The 21,786-nt window shown below is 40.4% G+C and overlaps 1 protein-coding gene across 2 annotated transcripts in view; it reads right to left on the reverse strand.

Moving 5' to 3' along the window:
* cfap20dc (CFAP20 domain containing) overlaps positions 1-21,786 on the reverse strand; it is a 40,428-nt gene that overhangs the window by 4,698 nt on the left and 13,944 nt on the right. For both annotated transcript variants that reach the window (XM_054730659.2, XM_070549397.1), the window contains 3 exons: positions 15,012-15,353; positions 9,088-9,321; positions 1,373-1,434 (listed from right to left, as the gene is read on the reverse strand). In XM_054730659.2, the coding sequence (XP_054586634.2) occupies positions 1,373-1,434; positions 9,088-9,321; positions 15,012-15,353 (638 nt within the window). The remainder of the gene's footprint in view (positions 1-1,372; positions 1,435-9,087; positions 9,322-15,011; positions 15,354-21,786) is intronic.

Here is a 21,786-nt window from a genome sequence, read left to right on the forward strand (position 1 = left end):
TAAATCACAAGTGTTCGAAAGGAGTGGGGTGGGGGTGCATAATTAGAGTGGCGGATCTGTGATGCAATCTCTTTGTCTTCCTTTGTAACACGCCACATGGATGTGTATACGTCTCGTAAAGACATGGACAAGCACAGAGACGCGGCTGTGCATTAGCAGGCTGCGGGGTGATATAATGTCTCCAGAAGCCTCCAAGGACAGCAGAATCCATTCATACGCTGCCACAGCAGGCGATGACACGGGTAAACAGTACACAACGCTGCAGCCCAGATAGGGGCCAGTCGGCCAGGCTCTACAGCGTGACATTTTGCAGCACTTATGGGATAATGTTTCTATTTATTATTCTCCGTTATAAACATTTCTATTAATGGGAGTGATTAAGGTATTATAGCAGCTTTTGAATCATTCTTTCAAAATCTGTTAGGACCTCTGAGTCATCCTAAGCACAAACAACAATAGAACAGACTTTCATGAAGGTCACGCAGCGTGTCGTTTTATTTACTCTTTTTTTTATTCTACAAATCTCAAACACAAATACTATGACTGCTAGAAAAACCTTGGATTTTAAAACCACACCTTGTCATGAATATCTAGTTCATTTTAGTGGATTTTTGAGGCTGTGAGGTCTGTTCTCGTTAACTCTACTAGCTTGAAGTTGATATCAGCCGTAACTCTGATATATTTGGTGGAAACTGTGCGTGTAACAGTTTCATTTATTCCTTTTGAGGTCAGACATTTAGTTTACTTCAACGTGGAGTAAGAAGACAAGGCTTACATCTGCTACGCAGTAAAAACAAGCAGAAGAAATAAAACAAAAAATGTTTCTAGTTTAATTTTAAAGAACCTAAAATCTGATTTCTACAATATGGTTTGCAGATAATTTGTTTTTAGAGATAAAGATTAACAATCAGAGTCAATGTAAAAACGACAACAGCAGTTTAGAGAGAAGAAAAGAGCACCTGTGCTCATCTGAGAGTTAGATAAACCCCAGTCTACGCTTCCATCTGACAGCTGACATTTAGCATAAATACTGCAGTCCCTGTAACCATCTAATTATGATCTTTAAAGGTTTGTTTTTTCAGATTTCTGTATATTTTTGGGCATGAATTCAAACACATGCAGCCTTTTTTTTTTGGTTGAGGTAAAACACGATAAACATCAGCAGTGATTGCAATTTTCCCAACTATTATCTTCCCCTCGCCGAGGCTATTAATACAGAGGTAAGGCAGCATTTCAGCTTAAAGAGATCTAGTGCCTTTACAGTCACACTTTTACAAAACAGAACAAAAAGTCAACTCAGCCTTCGGCTTGGAGTGTAGTCTAGAATTGTGTAAACTCACTAATTCTGAATACATCAGAATATTTTTTTTACCTCGGGTTTGATTGCAGCAAAGTGTTCATTTCCTTCTGATAGTGATGCCCCTGATTCTCAGGCTAGATGGAGAAAAAACAGAAGTTTTAGAATGTCACCAATAGTCGACATCAGCACATTCCAAGACACTATAATAATTATTTATTCATATTTGAAGTGTTGAAAAAAAAACTGCTAAGAATGTGATTGAGACACAAAGAGAAAAAGAAGTGCACTCACTGCGTGTCAAGACTGGAATTATTTTTTATGCTAAGAATGAGTAATGAAGGTCATTGCTTGTCAAATGCTGATGCCTCCAAACATAAAGTACCAATTTTTGACAGATAATTGTCACAAGGCATTTAGGCAGTCATGCGCACAGGGTGAATTTTGTCAATTCAGAGGCAATTTCAGCAAGCTGGGAGTGGAAAAGGTGGCTTTATGATAGAGTGGGGGGTGGTAAGGATGGTCGCCTCACGGAAAAAAGAGATCTTGCGTTTTAATCTGGGTTTGTGCAGGTTTTTATCCATGGAGTTTGCATGTTGTCCCTGTGCCTGCGTGGCTTTAATTCAAGTACATGCAACAGAAAGGGGTGATTGTGGCTGGACCTTGCACATTCATGTATCCTGCACTTCATGGGTGTTTCATAGATGGATGGTCCTGAATCGCGATGCCTTTTTGTACCAGTCATTCAGGTTCTGGTCAGTCACAGGTTCATTTGTTATTCAAATTCAAATCAATTCAAAGATACTTTATTAATCCCAGAGGGAATGTGTAAATGTTTCTCTGCCCTTCTAATAGACCTAAAGGTGTAACATATAAGGATTAAGTAAGAATGACATCCTGTGGTCAAATCTGGTTACTGCAGTCCATTTTTCTAAACAAAATGTCACTCTCTCACTGCCGTTCCGTGAGCTTCATGGCTGTCAACAGCTACGGATCAGCACCAGAAGATGCTAGATGCAAGCAAAGACGAGTCATACACAGTAAACTGATAAGTAGATAAATACATTGTCATATCTGGTGTTAGCACTCATGGGTATTTTACATAGGGAGCACTTGTTACACTTATATTTCTCCAGCATTACCCTGGATGCACACTGGAAGCATCATCGCTGCACTTCTGGAATGATACTGGGAGTAAATAAGATGTTGGGTCACACGTAAGCTTCACATATGAAATAGCATTAATGCAATACATTATTTAGAAAATTACCAGGGATTTTACACCAAAACTGTGTGTGATTTCTTATCTGGCCTTGGATTAACTATGGAAATTGAGGCATCCTAGAAGCGGCTCGCAAAAAAAATAGAACCCGACCCCATTTTTTGCGGCGTGACGTGCCGCTTCTGGGACGCCATCTGAACATTTCTACGCCTCGGCTGGTTTGTAATAATCTGAAATGATTTTCTCCAAATAGCATGCCGAACTTTAGCTTACCTGTCGAGCAGAAAACCAGCTACAGAGGCGTCTGAGAGGAGCCTAACCTTTGCTTTCAGCGCAAGCCATCGTTAAAAAGAGTCTCCTAAAAAACTGGTCTTTTTTCTTACTTATTTCTTACTTCTTCTCATCAGTTACATCAGAGACACATATTTTCTTGTGACTCTGAGACATTTCCAAGAGAAACTGGTGAGAACAGCGAGTAATGAAGGCTATGGCTCGACACATAAACAAAATGTCCATGCCCAGGAAGTGAAAACTACCCAGCAATAAGCATGAACGTCAAAGACCTTGCGTGAATGGTTCACCAGGATGATTGACAGTTATGCGGACCAGTGGTTCAGATGATCCACCCAGAAGAAGAAAATCCTCCACATTGTCTTTAAGATTGTTGGAACAAGAGAATCAGCTAAAAACTTGCCATAATTAGCTTGCCATGCAAGCTAGGCCTCAGCAAAATATCTCTTCAATCACTGGAATGGTTTTAATCAAACTATAAGAAAGTAATTATTGGGTCCACAACAACTAACTGACCTTAGCAAACACAAAAATGGCTATAACTTGATCAATTTTCTGAATTTTGAGCTGAGGTTTGGTATGTTAGCAGTTGTGAGTGATTCACAACAAACAGAGCTAACAGATCTAACAAGATCTTGAATATTCTATAAGATTGGTCCTGTTTGTTTTACGATTTGACCAAAACAGCTTTAACCCTCTCAGGCTCAAAATAAGTTTTGATAAAAGGACGAACAACTAAGTCCTTCAGGGGTACTTCTGAGTTAAAAAATGCTCATGAAATACGTATGTGGAGTAACCAGGTAGGTAGGTTTTAACTGTTGCTAATCTGCAACGCCTGCCTCCAGAGGATTAATGCCTCCATTTCTCAACAAATGACAGCTTTAGTTTAAAGCTTTGGAATGAAAGATGGTGGATATTCTAGGCTTTTTCTTTTTTGAGGAACAAAAAGTGAAGAGTGAATGTAGAATTGGATCTGTTATTCTACTCAAGAATGTTTTTCACCAAGCAAGATTTTGTGAGGAGTTTTTTTAGACTACACTAAGTAATGGTAGGGTTGTCTTTACTGCTAAAAAGATTCTTGGGCACTACAGCAGCTCTCAAATGATGTCATGGTGTTTGAATGTCACTTTACTCACTGGTGAATGTTTGTTGCTGTTTATTTATTTTCACTAAGCCATTCTGACCATTCACAATGTTTCTGCAGTCTCTCTACGGCCCATTTCACTGAGTGAGAACTTGGTTGGCTAAATTAAGTACTTAAAGGAACATCTTCTCAAACCAAAACTGTCTAATTTGCAAACGTAAAAAACTGATTAAATAAATAAAGAAGCTGCACATCTCTGTGTATGAAACACACCGACTCAATCAATTCAATTTGTATATCTGCTTAGCAAAAATTCAGCTGTAACTTCCCTAGTATTTATTATTTAAGCTCACACAGTCTTGCACTGTTGCTCAAATAACATAGTCTAAAACTAGGAACTTCAGAGCTCCGTGAACGCTTGCTTTAAAGTTATATAGCAGGCCTCTCTGGTCCCTGACCTTTCTGCATGATCAGCAACACTGTGAAAATCAAACTTTGGCTGACAGGAACTCACCCATGTTTTACATAGAGGCTTCAAATAGCTGCCCTCTGGCATTGGCTCATTCTGTCCTGCAGCGAGGACAAAACAGAGAAGGCAGCTTAGAGTTCAACCAGTAAAAAGTACCTTGATGTTATTCTTCTTTGTAACACGGATAGCATCTTTATGAACAACTTTTTATTAAATCTTATTTTAATGTATCCAAGATCCAAGACCAAAGTGAATGTAGTCTTGCCAGAAAATTAAACCATGCCAGTATGCCACTTATCATCAATAAAGTCATTTCTGTCTTTCTGGAACATGTCCCTCAGGTTTACATTATATGCAACAACAGGGAGTGTCGAGTGAAGAGACTGTCCAGAACATCAGCTCGGCAGCCTAATATAACACAGAGTCACACTCACAGTACCTAGCGAAGGACAGCGGGAAGGAAAATCAAAGCGATGTGCACAAAACTTGTTCTTCCCTTTTACAAAAGCACAACTTACTTATACGCCACGCCCCACGGTCAGGTCAGAGCTAAGAAAATTATACTAAATGTGATAGTTGGAACATGCTAACAAGACAGGCAATAAAAATTTAACTTGTTATTATTAATTTTGGCAAACCTCTAAAAAAGGAAAGGAAAATCAATACAAAACAGGAGCAGGTATCAAGATGCAGAGACAGGAAAATGGGGAGTTATGAAAGGTCAACAAAGTAGGAGGAAGGAGCTCTTCAAATAAAAATAAAATAATAATCTGCTTCATCATTTAGAACCAGAACCACTGCAGAGGTGAGATAGATAGATAGATAGATAGATAGATAGATAGATAGATAGATAGATAGATAGATAGATAGATAGATAGATAGATAGATAGATAGATAGATAGATAGATAGATAGATAGATAGATAGATAGATATAGATAGAAAGATAGATAGATAGATAGATAGATAGATAGATAGATAGATAGATAGATAGATAGATAGATAGATAGATAGATAGATAGATAGATAGATAGATAGATAGATAGATAGATAGATAGATAGATAGATAGATAGATAGATAGATAGATAGATAGATAGATAGATAGATAGATAGATAGATAGATAGATAGATAGATAGATAGATAGATAGATAGATAGATAGATAGAAAGATAGATAGATAGAAAGATAGATAGATAGATAGATAGATAGATAGATAGATAGATAGATAGATAGATAGATAGATAGATAGATAGATAGATAGATAGATAGATAGATAGATAGAAAGCTAAAGACCACATTATGGCCTCAGGAGTCTGTTTTCTGTGCTGTAACTGTTAGGAACTATTGTATTACGTGACTTTGATGAAGAAGCAGACATACTGGGGCTTTGCTTGATTTAATTTCAGCTACTTGTGTGACCCACTGCCTCCTTTATGTAATTCCACAGACAGAAACTAAAATTGTCCCCTGAGTTCTGTAGGTAATACGGACTGATGATGATGAGTTACCTCCAGAGTACTACAGAAAATACAGAAAGTCGGGCATTTGAAAAGCCTCTCTGCCTTCCCACTGAAACTTATAAAACCCAGTACCAGATGTGGTCATTGAAACTTGCATGAACTAGAATTTCAAAGAAAGCACTTGTGCTTAAAAGAATCAGAAGTGCATCTGCTGCTAAAAGAAGTGCATCATTTATTTTGAACAAACACCCATTCCTGGCCTGACAGCAAAGTGTGGTTTGGAAGTTCGATATAGCAACTGCAGCTGCTTGTTTCTTGGCAAACACTGATGGCTTGGCAGACTCACAACTCACTGTATAGCTTCTCAGAAAAACGCATACGTGAGGATCGGTTTTTAGAGTTGACATCTCGACTCCTTGTATCATTTCGTTCGTTTGGATGCAAAGATCTGGATGTTGTTTGTTGTTGTTTATTCTCCTTCGTTTTCACTTTCAGTTTTCACCCAACAGCTATCGGAAAATCTTAAAAGCTTATTTGCCTTTAATTGGCATAGCCTTAAACCTTTTCATAGTTTCTTTTACACTAATAAGTATTTAAAAATCATTTGAAATTCTTACTTTTATCATCATGCAGCAGAAGCCAACTGGTAAACATGTCCAACTAAATAGTGCCGCATAATCACCCTCTGTCTTTTTTATCAAGGCTTTTCACAGAAGATGGACGGTGATTCAGCTCTCAAGTGTCTCTTCTTACTTCTTCTGTGCACTCATTTCCTCATCTACTGTACATCTGGCCCAGGAAATTGACTGGCTTTGAAGTGAAGCTGGACTTACCGGTAAGTGAATAAACACATAGAAATAAATCTAGCTTAGCTGTGAAAGGAAATAAACGAGATGTTCCGATTTAAGCATAAAGCTGATGCACTTTACTTCTCCGACTATCTACGACGTGTTTACTCGTGTTGATAAAGCTGAGTTACAACAAGATAGAGACAGTATACGCTCACTATCAATTCCAGGGTGCAACATATTTAGTAAAATTTAGAAAAAAGCCTTTAGAGATTTAATTTGGGCTGTTTTGTACAGCTGGTGATGAAGTGGCTGGTAATGTCGACTCACAGCAAGACAGCCTTCTCAGCCTGCACATTCACGGGCTTTCTCATGGGGCCACGGTAAAAGATAAGCAATCCAAAAACAAGCATGTTCGGTTAATTAGTGATTCGAAATTGGCTCAGAGTGCTTGTCTATTGGTTGTGCTGGCCCTGAGATGGACTGGCAACCTCTGTCCCAAATTAGGCTGGGAACAACTCCAGGACGCTGCAAGCCCCAAATGATAAAGTGTGTGGATAGGTTAGATCTTTCGAAACGTCAAACAATTTTTTATCAGCTGTTCCTGATGATGAGATGAAGGTTTGGGGCTGTGGAGAAAAAAGTACGACGCTTCGCTTAACTTTCCTCTTTCATAAGAACATTTCAAAACTTTCTAGAAAATATGCTGGCATGAATGTGCAAAATGCAACCCACGTCATCTATCATGTCATCTAGTTTTTGTTGTTGGTTTGTCAGGGAGACGTTTTGAGAAGGAACACTGAAGAGCTCTTTTGTGAACGAAGATCATCCGGACACTTGCTGGTGAGTGCGGTGCTTTTATCATTGTACATGTTGAGATTTTTTTTTGCCAACAATGACATGAGTGGAATAGCTTTTGTTGATGAGGTGGTGAAATACAGATCTCTACCAACACTTTTCTGCCAGAAAACCCCAAAAACCTCACAACTGAAATAATTGCAATTGTCCAGAACTGAGCTGGGCACCGTGTCAAGAAAGAAAACATTACAGTTTTAGACCTAATACAAAGGGAACTGATTGTATGTACTATTTTTCTGTCTGACTCTGACTTCCATCTGTTGGTCTAATTGTTTAGAAAAACTCAGAATTGTGACACGACAGCTCTCATTTCAGTCATAGGTATTTTCTGTGCCTACACAGAGAACGCTCATAAAGCCAGGGACCACATGCAAACGTGAAATCTAATTTCACACAACCGCTCCATCTACAAGTAGACTGTGTTCTGCGTTCAGCCAAGTTATGCAAGCCCAGCACACAATCACCTGGGGGTGAAATTGTGTCGGGGCTGTTACAGCAGCTGCTGAAGCAGGAAAAATGGCAAGAATAGCACGAATGACAGTGGTGGGGACGACTGAAATCGCACCATCCAGGGACAAGAAATGACCTGTCATTTTCAACCAGTCCCAGCCTCTGACAGGGACTCCTGTGTCATTTAGGTTCTATAATTATCTTTTTTTAAAACTCTAAAAATAAATATTTCACACCATTCTTATTTGATCATCAATTTCTTGAATCACTTTCAGATTCGTAGCTTGTCTTGTTAAAATGTTACACACCTTGTGTTTATATTTGAATTGTTTTCATTACATACTGTTGGTGGTGCTGTTGCCATACTGTGCATTTTTAGTTTTAAGCACTGCAACTGACTTAAGATCACTTTTATAAATCTATTATTGAAATATTTAGCTACTAAAGGTTCCAGAAACAATTTTCTTACTTCTTCAATTTTTTTTTCCAAGGGGGGTGACCAAAACTGTGTCCTCAAAAGGAACCACAAGAAGACAATCCCTGTGGTAACACCAATATTTATGAGCAACTGGAATCTCAGCACTTTAAAGAATACCTGCATGCACAGAGCTGGTAACAGCCCTCCAGCTGAAGCATTTGTGATAAATGTATTCACTGGGGGATTCTGCTGTGAACCCAGCAGTGTTCTGTCTTTGTAAGTGAATTGTGCATATGCTAATGCACCATAATATAATGACCTTCAATAGCCAAGAGCAAACTGCACCATCTTTGAATTCTATAAAGACTTCTAGCAGGATCATTTCAAATGACCTAAATAATTTTCAGTCACCGAGGGTGCTACAGATATTAAGCCAGTGTACTCTTAAAAGCTAAAAGCTAAAAAAATAAAAAATAAGCCAATAAATGCGGTACGCTCTTTACAGTCTTTTGTAATGCAGAAAACTGTCTACAGAAGACAGAGCATTAGCACTTCAGGGTGGCATAAGCTAGGGCTTGAAATGGAAATTAGCAAGAATGAGGGCCAACCAGGGTCAATGAAAATATTTCAGAGGAAAGACAGAGAGAAGGACAACGTGCTAATGATTAGAACAGGACGCACCACATCTGGCGCTTGTTAGTGAGAATCTAACAATAACTGATGAGAAGTATCAGAGCATGACAGTACAGACCACGGAGATGTGGGTCCAGGTTGAGGCGTCGTCACAGCTCAGGCTGATGCTGACGTCGCAGCGGTGGATTTGAGACGTGCTGAGGCTCGGAGCTCCACATTCATCTTCCTCTTGCTCTCGTTTCAGGCTTTCCAGCATTCGCTGCTCCTCGTCATCCTCTTCCTGCATACTGCCACGCGGTCGTGAGATGTAATGACTTGAATCAACGGCCTTCAGCTTCTCATCTTCTTCTTCCTTCAAATTTATTACCCATAAAAAACAATCAGCATTCATCTGGAAGCTGTCCAAAACATAACAAAAACGCACACTTTAAGTTTTCAGCCAGCAACACGGTAAATGGCTGAAGCTCAGAGATACCACACAAACATTAAGGAGGTGCTGGACATGCACTACTGTTCTGACCCCCTTTTAACATTGGATCTATTGATTTAGAAGACTATGCTAACTTGATTTTGTCAGACAAAGTGTAAGGAAGCCTGATGTTGCCCTGGTGGTAAATCAATGGTTAGTCAATACACTGGAGCTGTGGGAGGGGAAACAAACTCCTTGTCATATTTCTCTGACAACATTTCACTCAAAGTCGTCACTGCATGCAGACTGCTGGAGTTGGCACAAATCAGTGGCGAGGAGCTGCGCTGATGAACGATGCTGCGATATCACTCAGCAGCGAGTTTTTACAAATGCAGAAAGCAACAGCTATGTGACAGAACTTGCTTCAGGCCTTGTGATCACTACAGCTGACTCTTCTCTGATCCTGGATCTGTTCTGCGGAACCAAGGGACTTACCTCAATTTTCTACAGAGTAAGTTTGATCCTGGAAACATTTGTACCAACCTCTTTGGCTGTGCAAACCTGTTGTGATCACGTTATTGCACAGAAAGGCAGGCAGCAACACTTAACGGCATAAAGGTTGAGTTCACTGAAAACCATTTCTCAATGATAATTATGCCCAAGCAGCGAAAGCGCTGCGAAGGCCTATTGTATCTGCTCTGTTTATTTTTCTTCCGCCAAGTAAATTGGCTTTTTGGAGGCCTTAGCATACCCCAAAACTCAGGAATTTTTGCACACATGTCAGGTGTGGTGTAAAATTTTGTATTTTAAAGGTCCCAAAAAATCGCAATAAAACTAGCTCCACTGCGCCCCCTAGAATGTGAATAATGCCCCCTTCATAAAGCTTAGTTTACCGTACAGTTATGACATTTTGTGCACTTGTAGTACACAACAGTCCGTGCAGAAAAGCCTCTTGCAACCATGTTCAACATCAAACAGGAAGTCGGCCATTTTGGTTTGAAGTGGTGACTTTGACCCCATTTTGGACGTTTCTAGGGTCCGCTTCTGATTGATTTACTCAATCATTTTTCGCACGATCGTCTCGAAAGTTGTGGGAAATTGCTCAGAATGGATGGGCAATCACATAGAAAAAACTAAAACGGACTTTTCGTATATGCTGAGGGGGCGTGGCCAGGCCTCGAATTTCGACTACTCGCCAAAAAAATATAAATGGCTATAACTTCATACTCAAATAGAATAGAGTTACAAACATTTCTGTGGTCATTTGACATCCAGCCACAAACTAAATTGAATGGTCGGATGATGACATCACACAAGCCCCACCCCCTCAGGACCAAAAAGGTCAAGTTTTACTGTGACAGGTCCCAAATCGCCCCATTTCACTTAATCATCACAAATTTGTAGCTGGTAACTCAAGACAAGTGGGTGTTTTTTGGCGTCACTTTATGGGAGTTTTCAAAAGAAGGTGGGGCTGTCGCGGCACAGCAAAGCCAGACGTACCGCCGTGGCCATACGTTTGCCTCCCATTTTGTCAAATCTAAAAATATTGCCACAAAACTTCTGGTGAGTGATCCTAGTCCAGCCCCCCAAACAATCTGACGTGAAAATCTGGTGGGCGTGGCCTATTTTCTTAAATAGCACCCCCTAGGACCATTAAAATTGTCAGATCCAAGCCATGCTTTGACTGAGGATTACGAAATTTGGTACACTAATGTAGTGTCTCAGGACCTACAAAAAGTATCTTGGAGCCAAGCGCAAAGTCGCACAGGAGGTCGGCCATTTTGGTCCAAGTACTCGATTTAGTGATTTTCGCACACGTAATTTGGAGAGTGATGCCCAATCGCCCTTTTCACCAATTGCCTTCAAACTTCTGCTATATACTCTTAAGACATATGGTAAAAAATTAAATCATTGGATTTTTCTAACGTTGAAAGGTGTGGGCGTGACCAAGCCTCAAACTATGACTCTTCACCATAACATTACTTGACGTAATAACTCTCAGGCACATAATCAGATCCATATCAAACTTTGTCTGTGTGATCACTGACCACATCTCAAGACAATGACAATGTGGACAGCTGACATCACCTCAGCCCTGCCCCCTGACAACAGGAGGTAGATTGTTTTATGGTGAAATGCCCATATTTATCCCCTTTAATTTAGTCAACATGACACTGAGGTCATGCACTGTCTTCATGATGCTGTAATGACAATTCAGTTCTGAGAGGCTTTCCAGAAAGGGAGGGGCTTTGATGCCATGGCAAATTCTGGCGTGACGCTATGACCTTACGTTTGACTGTAACTTCCGCAAACAGCCTCCGATCTGCATGAGACTTAACATGGCAATCAACAATCATACCCTTTAGCCAATGAAGCACAAACGGTTGGCAAATTTTGTATAATATCACCACAGTGCCCCCTACATACCTTTAAAACTGTAATAACTCGTACAGACGAGGTCACAACGGTACCAAACTTGCTATATGTCATCACACAAAGGCACCCAATGCAATCCTGTGGTCATTGGTTGATATCGCTTTACCTCCACCCCCTGACAGATATTAGGACCTGAATAACACATGCAGGATGCAATTCACAACAAACTGCACACAAATTATTGTTGTCAACCTACAAACTGCTTCATGGAACATTTCCTAAATTTGGGACAGCGCCCCCTAGATACAATAAAACCTTTGTAATTTCTGCAAAAAAGCTCCAAACTATATCAGACATGGTGGGAGTCATCACACAACTGCAATTAACACATGTATGTGCTCACTCGTTCAAATCACTTTAACTCCGCCCACTTACAGCCTTTTGGGTCTAGATGACCCATGCAACATTTGATTGATGCCAAATTAACAGAAAACCATCTTTGATGACCAAAGATGACCCCTATGGGATTTAGTTGTAAATGGTCACAGCGCCCCTTACATGGGTTCAAACTTCATCAACTTCTAAAGACAAGGTCAGAATGGCATTATACTTGGCTTGTGTCATCATGTGACTGCACCAAACACATTGATGCGGTTGTTGGTTCAAAGCCCTTTGGCTCCGTCCCCTTTCAGCTCTTTGGCTCGAGAAAGCACACGCAACGTCTGATTGATGCCAAACTACCACAAAACCATCTATGACTCCCTAAGAGGACGTCAATGGGATTTTTATGTAATTGGTCACAGCGCCCCCTAGATAAGATTAAGAGTTAATTACTTCCTAATACAAGGTCAGAATGGCATTATACTTGGCTTGTGTCATCATATGACTGCATCAAACACATTGATGTAGTTGTTGGTTCAAACCCCTGTAGCTCCACCCCCTTTCGACTCTCTGGCTCTAGATAACACACACAAAGTCTGGTTGATGCCAAAATAACAGAAAACCATCTTTGTCAACCAAAGCTGACCTCAATGGGATTTTTCTGTAGTTGGTCACAGCGCCCCCTAGATAACTTTAACCTTTAATGACTTCAAAAAATGTGGTCAGAATAGCATTAAACTTGGTCTGTGTCATCACACCACCAGTGTATACCCTAGTGGTAAGATGTGAAATTTAATGGTGGGCTCAGAGAAGATGCTGAGTCAGGGTGAGGTGCAGACGAGGAGAACATTTGCGGTTTCTGGTGTCGGGATGGTCGACGTTTATGTTCAGCAGACGTGCCCGGGTGCACCAGACTGCCGGCCGGGCTGATGCGGCGCGGAGCTGCGAGGGCCGAACGACGCTGCTTGCAGCTTTAATTTCTGATTATTATGGGTCACTCTGAGTTTTTAAAGCAGGCTAAACATGAAAATAGTCTCCTACACATATCTGCTGCATTAGCTTCTGATAGAAAATAGATGGTGAAACTCTAGAATTTGAAAAGCCTGACAGATCTACATCACAGTCACTGAACGTTCATGAACTCACCCATACCCAACAAAAAAAATGGGACCCAATTCCTCCCTGCTTGGCACTCAACTTTAAGGTGTTTTATTGAGAGGTTAAACCACCAAACAGTTCCCGAGCGCAGCCACTGCTGCAGCTCACCACCTCCTACGGGGATGGGTCACATGTGGAGGTATAATTTCACCAGTTTGTGACGATGACTGATGGGACTTGAGTCACAACAGGGAAGGTTGTTGTTGTTTTATTGTCCAGGAAACAGCAGAGATCATCTCAGCCAAGTAGAAGCTAGCCATTGGCATTAGCAACTCCACCACACAGCAGAACTCCTTCAGGTATGTGTTATTTGTGGAGATAAAACATCAGTGCAGCAGAACAGAGTCAGTGGTAGAGTCACAGTTCTGTTAGCCAATCAGAGGTGAGATGTCCAAATATCAGGAAGTAAGACTGCAAATTCTACCATCTGAAGGTCTCCTCCAATCTGGCAATCTTCTAGATCCTGAAAAGGACAACCTAAGCTTTTTGTAGCCAGAGTACGACTTGCAAGGCATTCATTCCTACTATAGACCACTGCAACTGTATTGATTAAACAAACCACACCTTTAATACAACACTCTAGTTTCCAAAACAAATTTCAAGAACTGATTTTAATGATCTTTCATTTGTTTTAAGATTTTCTTTTGTGGTTTAGATTTATGATCTTTTTATGGCTTTTGTTAAAATCTGCTTTTACGCACACCTTTTATGTTTTCTTCATCTGTATAATGAGATTTAGTAATTTTCTTTTATTTGTTCTACGATATTTGGCTTTTTTTTAGGATGATTTCATGACTTTATGATTTGTTTTGTTGATCCTCGCGAAGCAGTTTGTGAATTTTCTTCCTGTGATACGTGCTACATAATTAAACTTTACTTACTGTCTAGAGATGTGTGTGTTTTTTTCTTAGTTAATGGAATTCATCAGATTCTAGGAAAATATATAAACAATAGCTGTTGTCTTTACCCCACAGAGGTACCCACCAACGCCTAACCAACATCTGGATCTCTAATGGAGCCTGCTCAGATGTCTCCTGTTTCCTCCTGCCTCTTCGTTTGTCTGATGTTTGATGCGGACAAACACCGTCTGGTGGATTTATTGGAGCCTATTTCAGAGAAAACAGTTGCCTGCAGGGACTATTGAGAGTGGCTCAGTCAGGATGTGACTGTTAAATATATTTACAAAGCGTGAAGACTTAACAGTGTGCTTAAAGAAGGTTAACCCTTCAGCGGCAGCACAATGTAATCCTCCTCCTGCTTCTTAGCTTAATTCGACTCTCCTTTTTATCTATCTTAGATGGTTATTTAAAAGAAAACATCAACTCATAATAGTGATGTGGGATCTGAAAACAAACAACAAAAAGATCATTAAAGGGAAATAATTAAAAATATGGCTTTGAATTGTAAATTTAGAAGATATCTCATTGGTCAAGTCTGTAGACATAGGCTTGCATGGTGTTTTAATGAGGATTTATTTCTTGTTAGTGTTGACACAACCGGATCTGAAACGGTACTGTCTGTTTCAGCTTCATAGTGTAACATCAAACATAGGCATCTCACTGTGGGGGTAATTAGCTACTGTGGCCCATAGACAGCTATTCAGTTAATTATAGGGAGATGAGAAATAATAGTTATTTATATGTGCTGCTTTAAGTCATCAAAAGAACCCTGCAGAGCTTCGCTGACTGGAAGGCGCTTGCTAGAACTGGGAGCCTTACCTTGTGTTGTTTGGAGTCACCCAACTGGACTTCTTGTAGACACGTCCTACAAACGGAAACACTCCTACTCCCTCTCAGATCGTGACTCCCTTTCATTGCCATGAGGTCCTCTCTGTTTGGTGAGAGGCAGCGCGTGGGGCCCATCGACGCTGGTTTAGCTCTCCCACCGAGTGGGATCTGCATGCTGGTGTTGGGCAAAAGCTGCTCTAGAGACGCTTGGATCGCATTAAAAGATTGAGAATGAGGTTCAGGCTGCACATGCTGAGCTGCACCAGGAGATCTTGGAGAAGCAGGACAAGACACACTAGGTCTTGGATGGTGGGACTTCATGTGGCTCTTCTCCTAAAAGAAAAATGAGAGGTCTTGTCATATTCATCTAATATTTATGGGAAATTCCACAAAATCAAACATTTATTGACCTAGGTGTATGTATAGTTTTGAAGATTTAATGCTATTTTCTTCTTTTTTTAAGAACGTACACTGCAAAAACTGATTTCTAAGAAAGTTTTTAAAAGTTTCATTTTTAGACATTTTATCTTATTTTTAGTCTAACAAGAGCAAAACAATCTTGAGAAAAATAGCATCACTTAAAATAAGGTAATATTTTTACCATACCATACCAACTTTATTTATAAAGCACATTTAAAACTGCACGGCAGCCAACCAAAGTGCTGTACAGATAAAAGTAAAACACAACATAAAAACAAAAACACAATCAATAATAAAAGTACACAACAAAGCAGTAAAATCACAGTCAATAAAAGAATAAATAATAGAAATAATTAATAAAAGTCAAGGGTAAGTGGGCCTTAAGCAGTGACTTGAAACGGGGGTGGATGGTGCCAGTCTCACTGAGAGAGGAAGAGCATTCCAGAGGGACGGAGCAGCGTAAAGCAAAAGTGTGTCGTGTATTATATATTTAAATATGATAAAAAAACATTTTTGTTCTGAGTAAAAAAATTATCTGTCAACGGGATAAGCAAAAGTGGCTTGCCTTAATAATTAAAACTTGCAAATAAACCAAATTTAAGAAAATTTACTTTATTTTAAGAAATGCAATTTTTCTAGAGATTGTTAATTTTTTTAGACTAAGACCAAGATCTAAAAATGAGACTTTTCTACTTTCTTAGGAATCAGTTTTTGCAGTGTACAAATAAAAAGGATGACACATGAACACATGAGTCAGCTCGTAATTAGCCTCTCATTTAAAAAGGCTCCTAACATTCAATTCACCTTTGCTAATCAATACAGCTGTCATGATTCTGAGTTGGCTCGCTGTACTTAGCTTCAAATTTGTTGCTTATCAATGAGGTTATATAAGACGCTGCATACTGTATGTAAAAGCATGCATGATTCTTCTCAAACCTGAAAACCACAATGCTGAATACAAAAAGTTATTCCAGCAAGCTTCAAAAATGCGTGATGCTAAAAAGTTTGTGACTAGCTCCTTTGCCGAGTGGCAGCTGAACTCACAGCACAGAATTCTAATTATGACCCACTTTCACAGAAAAAGAAGAGAACCCAAAGAAAATTCTCAAAAAATAAAAATAAAATAAACAGTGTTAATCAGCTAAGCTAGAACTGAGATAAGTACTTGTTAGTGTAGTTAAGTAGCTAGCTGATTTAGCAAGACTCTGTCTCTGTGTAGTCAGTCATCCCTTCATTCAAAACCACCATGCATGAAGTATGAGGCCAAAGTCTGAGTGATTTTGCTGAAGAGATTGTGGGAAGTTTCTCTCCAGGGTTTTCTGTCCAACAGGAAACAGTAAAATCCATTTCAGCTGTTGTGAAACAAAGCTTCCGTCTTTCATGAAGGAGTGAGCTGCACACTTTAGACGTTCTGTTCAAGCCCGCGCTGCATCAAACTTTCACACTGAAGTCATAGATTTTTGGTGGACCATAATTTAATGTTATTCTGCAATATCAATTACAAACTGCCATTGATTTAATTTCCTAACTTGATGAATAGATGCATCAAAATCTATTTATATTTTAATAAAGCACTTTTTTAGGGAAACTGAGAATCCCAGCTGAACCTTCTATTACTGTATGCCTTCTTCTTGTTATTGGGCTGAAAGTTCTTCTCAAGCCCCATCAGTTGTTTAAAGTCACCATCTTCAATATATTATTTGCTCCCTTTGCTTGGTCATTTTCATAAGATCAGCTGAATAAACAGTGAATCACACATTTTTTTAGAAAAAACTGGGTGTAGGTGTGAGCAACGGCTCGATCCTCGGCCTGAGCTTTTTTTCTCTTTCATCAAAATAACTGCTTTCCTCAGAAAATATAACAAACTTCACCTTGCCGTATTGTTTTTGATACATTGCAAATGATTTCGTACGCTCAAAGTTCATTGCTTTGTTCTGCTTTTAATATTTCTCTCTGTTAAAGAATCGATGTCTGCTCAAGAGAGTTGCACGAACCTGACGCAACACTTTGAAAGATAACAATGCTCCAACTTCAAAAAAGGAGCAACCTTCAATAAATGATTAAAATCAAAATCGGGCTCACCTGGATGCTTAACTAAACAAAGGCAATCTGAACACTATTGACAGCATGGCAGAACAAGAGCTAAAGCTTCCAGTGTATGTTGAATCTCTCCAATCGTATTTCTGCTGATGCTGTGGATATTTGACCAAATACGAATAAAACAGAATGAATGCATGGCCACTAACTGACTGGGGTACAGTACAAGCACGGATGCTGGACATGTGATATTATATTAAACTTTCATTTCCAGTGACACTCTCCCACAGTCCTGCCAGACCAGAAAGGACATCTAATTCCTCCAGCGAGTTCTAGGCCTGCCCCGGGGTCCCCTCCCAGTGGGATATGCACTGGAAAATCCCCAGGGGAAGTTACTAGGAGGCTTCATAAGCAGATGCCTAAAACACATCAGCTGACTCCTTTCAGAGAAGAGGAGCAAATGCACTGCCCCAAGCTCCCTCTAGATGATAGGCTCCTCCACTATCTCTACCACCTCATGGATGAAGCTGATTTTGGCCGCTTGCATCTGGGATCGCCTTATTCTGGTCACAAGCCAAATCTCACTGTTATAAGGGCGTAGAACAGTAAACGGACAGTTTTGCTTTCCTGCTCTTCTACAACAGACCAGAGCAAAGCCCGGATGCATGGGGTCATTTCTCTATGTGTCCCACCAGCGCTCAGGGAACAAGACACCAAGACATTTGAAGTCCTTTGCTTGAGGCAAAGACTCACTCCCAACTCACACAATGCTCCATCTTTTTCCAGTTGAGACCCATGGCCCCAGATTTGGAAGGGCACAAACTTGGCTGACACTGAAGGTCTTGACATAAAGATGCCCACAGAACCGCATCACAACCAAACAGCAGAGATGAGACCTTGAGGTTCTCCTCTTCATGACTAGGCCATGACCAGCTCCCATCCATCATAGCATAGCATAGCATAGCATAGCATAGTTTATTTATATAGCACATTTAAAATGCAGCATGGGAGCTGCCCAAAGTGCTGCACAGGCTAAAACAAAACACACCCATTACAAGGAGCTAAAACAAAGGATAAAATCTCAATTAAAAGCAGAGAAAACATGAATAATAAGAACACATTAAAACAATGACACAATAAAACACTAAAACGAGTCACTGTCTAAAAGCCAAAGTGTAAAAGTGGGTCTTTAAACGTGATTTAAAAACCGCCAGAGATGGAGCCTGCCGAACTCCAATGGGCAATGAGTTCCATAGCTTTGGGGCAGCATGGACAAATGCTCGTTCACCCCGCGATTTGAGCCTCATCCGCGGCGTGTGCAGCAGCAATAGGTCAGCCGACCTCAACGAGCGGGTGGGCACATATGGAGTGAGAAGGGCAGAGAGGTAGGAAGGTGCCAGGTCACTGAGCGCTTTAAAAACAAAAGTCAGTAACTTAAACTGCACTCTGAAAATGACAGGGAGCCAGTGAAGATGTGCCAGGACAGGTGTAATGTGGCTACGTCGGTGTGTACCCGTCAAGAACCTGGCAGCAGCATTCTGAACAACCTGCAGCCGATTCAGGGCAGAGTCCGGAACACCAACGAGTAGGGCGTTTGCATAGTCCAGGCGAGAGGTAATGAATGCATGAATGACTGACTCCAAATGCCTCCGTTTCAGGATTCGTCTGAGGTGAGTAAGGCGGCGAAGCTGATAAAAACACGACCTCACTACAGAGTTTATCTGTGGGGCCATTGTGAGTCCAGCATCCAGCTTGACCCCGAGACTCGTCACACACTGTTTGAGGTTAAGGGTTAAAAGGTCACAAACAGGGTGAGAGCCATGGTGGTTGCGGGGGTCAAAAACAATAAACTCAGACTTCTTTTCATTCAGTTTTAAGAAGTTGGATGCCAGCCAGCCCTTCACGTCATCCATACATGCAGCCAATTTCGAGCCCGCATTTTTCTCGTCCATTTCCACGTATAGCTGACAGTCATCTGCGTAGATGTGGTAGCTCAGGCCATGCTGATTCAGGATATTGCCCAGAGGCAGAAGGTAGATTGAAAACAGCAATGGCCCAAGAACGGAACCTTGCGGCACCCCCCAAGGCAGTGGAAGACTGGAGGATGCACAGTCACCAATCTGTACAGAGATGGTACGGTTTGATAGGTAGGAGCGGAACCATTTAAGCGCCACCCCCGTCACCCCAACCCAAGAAGCAGCTCTGTCTACAGCCAGTGCCTAATCTTTAAATAAAACATTACTGGAACGCAAATAGCAAGTGTCACTGAGGGCGAAACTCGTGTGTGTGTGTGTGTGTGTGTGTGTGTGTGTGTGTGTGTGTGTGTGGGGGGGGGGGGTTAGTCATGCAAAATTACGTTTTTGAAAAATAACTGATACTTATGCCCATATTTTCAAATTCCACACAAATTTCTCTTAACGCTGGTGGTTTTGCCACTTTACCTTCCCCTGCTTCGTACAAGACCCCCCCCTCCCCCCCCTCCCCCCCACCCCCACCCCCACTCCTGCTCAGCAGCTGCTGACTCTGGTGCGCCTGCAGCCTCTCAAAACAAACTACAAAGAATAATATAATTTTCTGTTATTCACTTCTGCAGCAAACTTACCTTCAAGGGCGTCTGTTTGTTTTTAACACTGGAGTGCATGTTCATTTTTAATTATATATGAATACTTGTTTGACGCTTAATTACAACCCTGCAGTGTATTGACAGGTGTTTTAAAATGGAGCTCAATAAAAGCATGATGGGGTTGACCTCAAATACCATTAAATACAAAAACAAGGGCCCAACCTCTGAGCTACAGCAGCACATGCAAGCTGTCTGAGACAAATACTGATAAAATCATCTGGTTTTTATAATAATAATAATAATAATAATAATAATAAATTAAAAAATGATGCCATCTCACAGTAGGACCGTCCGAGAAAAAAACAGTTACCGAATTCTGTTCAGGCTTGATCTGGCTATAATTAAGTACTGAATGCAACCCTGTTAAGTAACTTAGTGCCAAGAAGGACTACATAGGAACCAGAAAGCCCTTAAGAGAACCAAGCATTCAGTTCTTTAATCTCTCCATTGGTTACCAGTAAGCTACAGAATAAACTTTAAAGTGCCTCTACTACTTTAAGGGAGAAGAAAAAACTGGGTGAATTATATATTAAGGGTACTAATGCAAGAAAAAGCAACTGTGTCATTCAGTAAACGAAAGCCCTGTTAGAGACAGGAGCTACTTTAAAGAAGCCAAGGAAGAAAGACATAACAAAACAGAACAAGGCTTAGAAGGAACAATCATAAGACAATAACTTAAAACACCAATGTGAAAAAAAGGGTGAAAACTGACAAGGTTATCTCAAACAGAAAGGAACAATGAACAAGAAGAAAACATTAAAAAGAACACAAGAATAGAAAAGACCAGTCGAATTACACCAGGGGACATTAAGGAAAAAAGCATGATCCCGTAAAGAATCCAAGGGAATTTTCATGAAACACGCAACATGCTAGCTATGAATTTCATTGCTCATTCTGGCATTGTTAAATCATCAAAAAGACAAACTCACAATCTGAATGTCTGTAGCGGAGGAATTTGAGACACAGCTTGCTGAAATGCAAAGCTATTATTCCACTACATCCTTTCATGTAATGAAATGACCCAGTCTGCGTGTGTAAGTCAGTCTGAAAGCATTTTCCCTTCTTTCCTTTATATCCTCTTTCAGTGTGATAAGAAAACAATATTCTCCCGAGTTTACAGCTGGGCCTGTGTTCAGCAGGACATAAAGACCGACATCACAATAGCTGCACGCAACACAACTGAAGGTAAAACATTATTTATGACTTTCAGCAGTTTGACATGATGTTGTGTTTTTTTCTTTTTTGCCGAACAGTAACTCACTTCGTAAATGTCATTAAACGTTACACCGAATCTGTCATCAAATGAAAGTTAATTACGCACATCTCATTACCTAATTGGTGTCCATACAGCCTGTTAATCTCAAGTTTCACCAACAATCAAACTTTCCAACTCCTCCATCTCTTTAAACAATGTTTTTTAAGAACAGTATCATTCCAGTTACCCTGGTGTCAGCAAATGCTCCTTACATCACTTTATCAAAATCCTCCGGTGGCCCATTCACTGCTGCTTATCGAGCCCGATGCTGCAGCTCAGTGTAGTTACATGTGGATTGTCACACAAGCAAAACTGGAAGGTGCTTACACCAACCCTGCAAAACTGCTGACTGTATATTAGGAAGATTGTGATGTTTATATTTATGTTAACCCTTCCCAACTATGATAAACAGCCACACGGTATGTGTGGAA

Source organism: Nothobranchius furzeri, chromosome 3 (genome assembly GCF_043380555.1).
Source record: "Nothobranchius furzeri strain GRZ-AD chromosome 3, NfurGRZ-RIMD1, whole genome shotgun sequence".
NCBI classification, from domain to species: domain Eukaryota; kingdom Metazoa; phylum Chordata; class Actinopteri; order Cyprinodontiformes; family Nothobranchiidae; genus Nothobranchius; species Nothobranchius furzeri.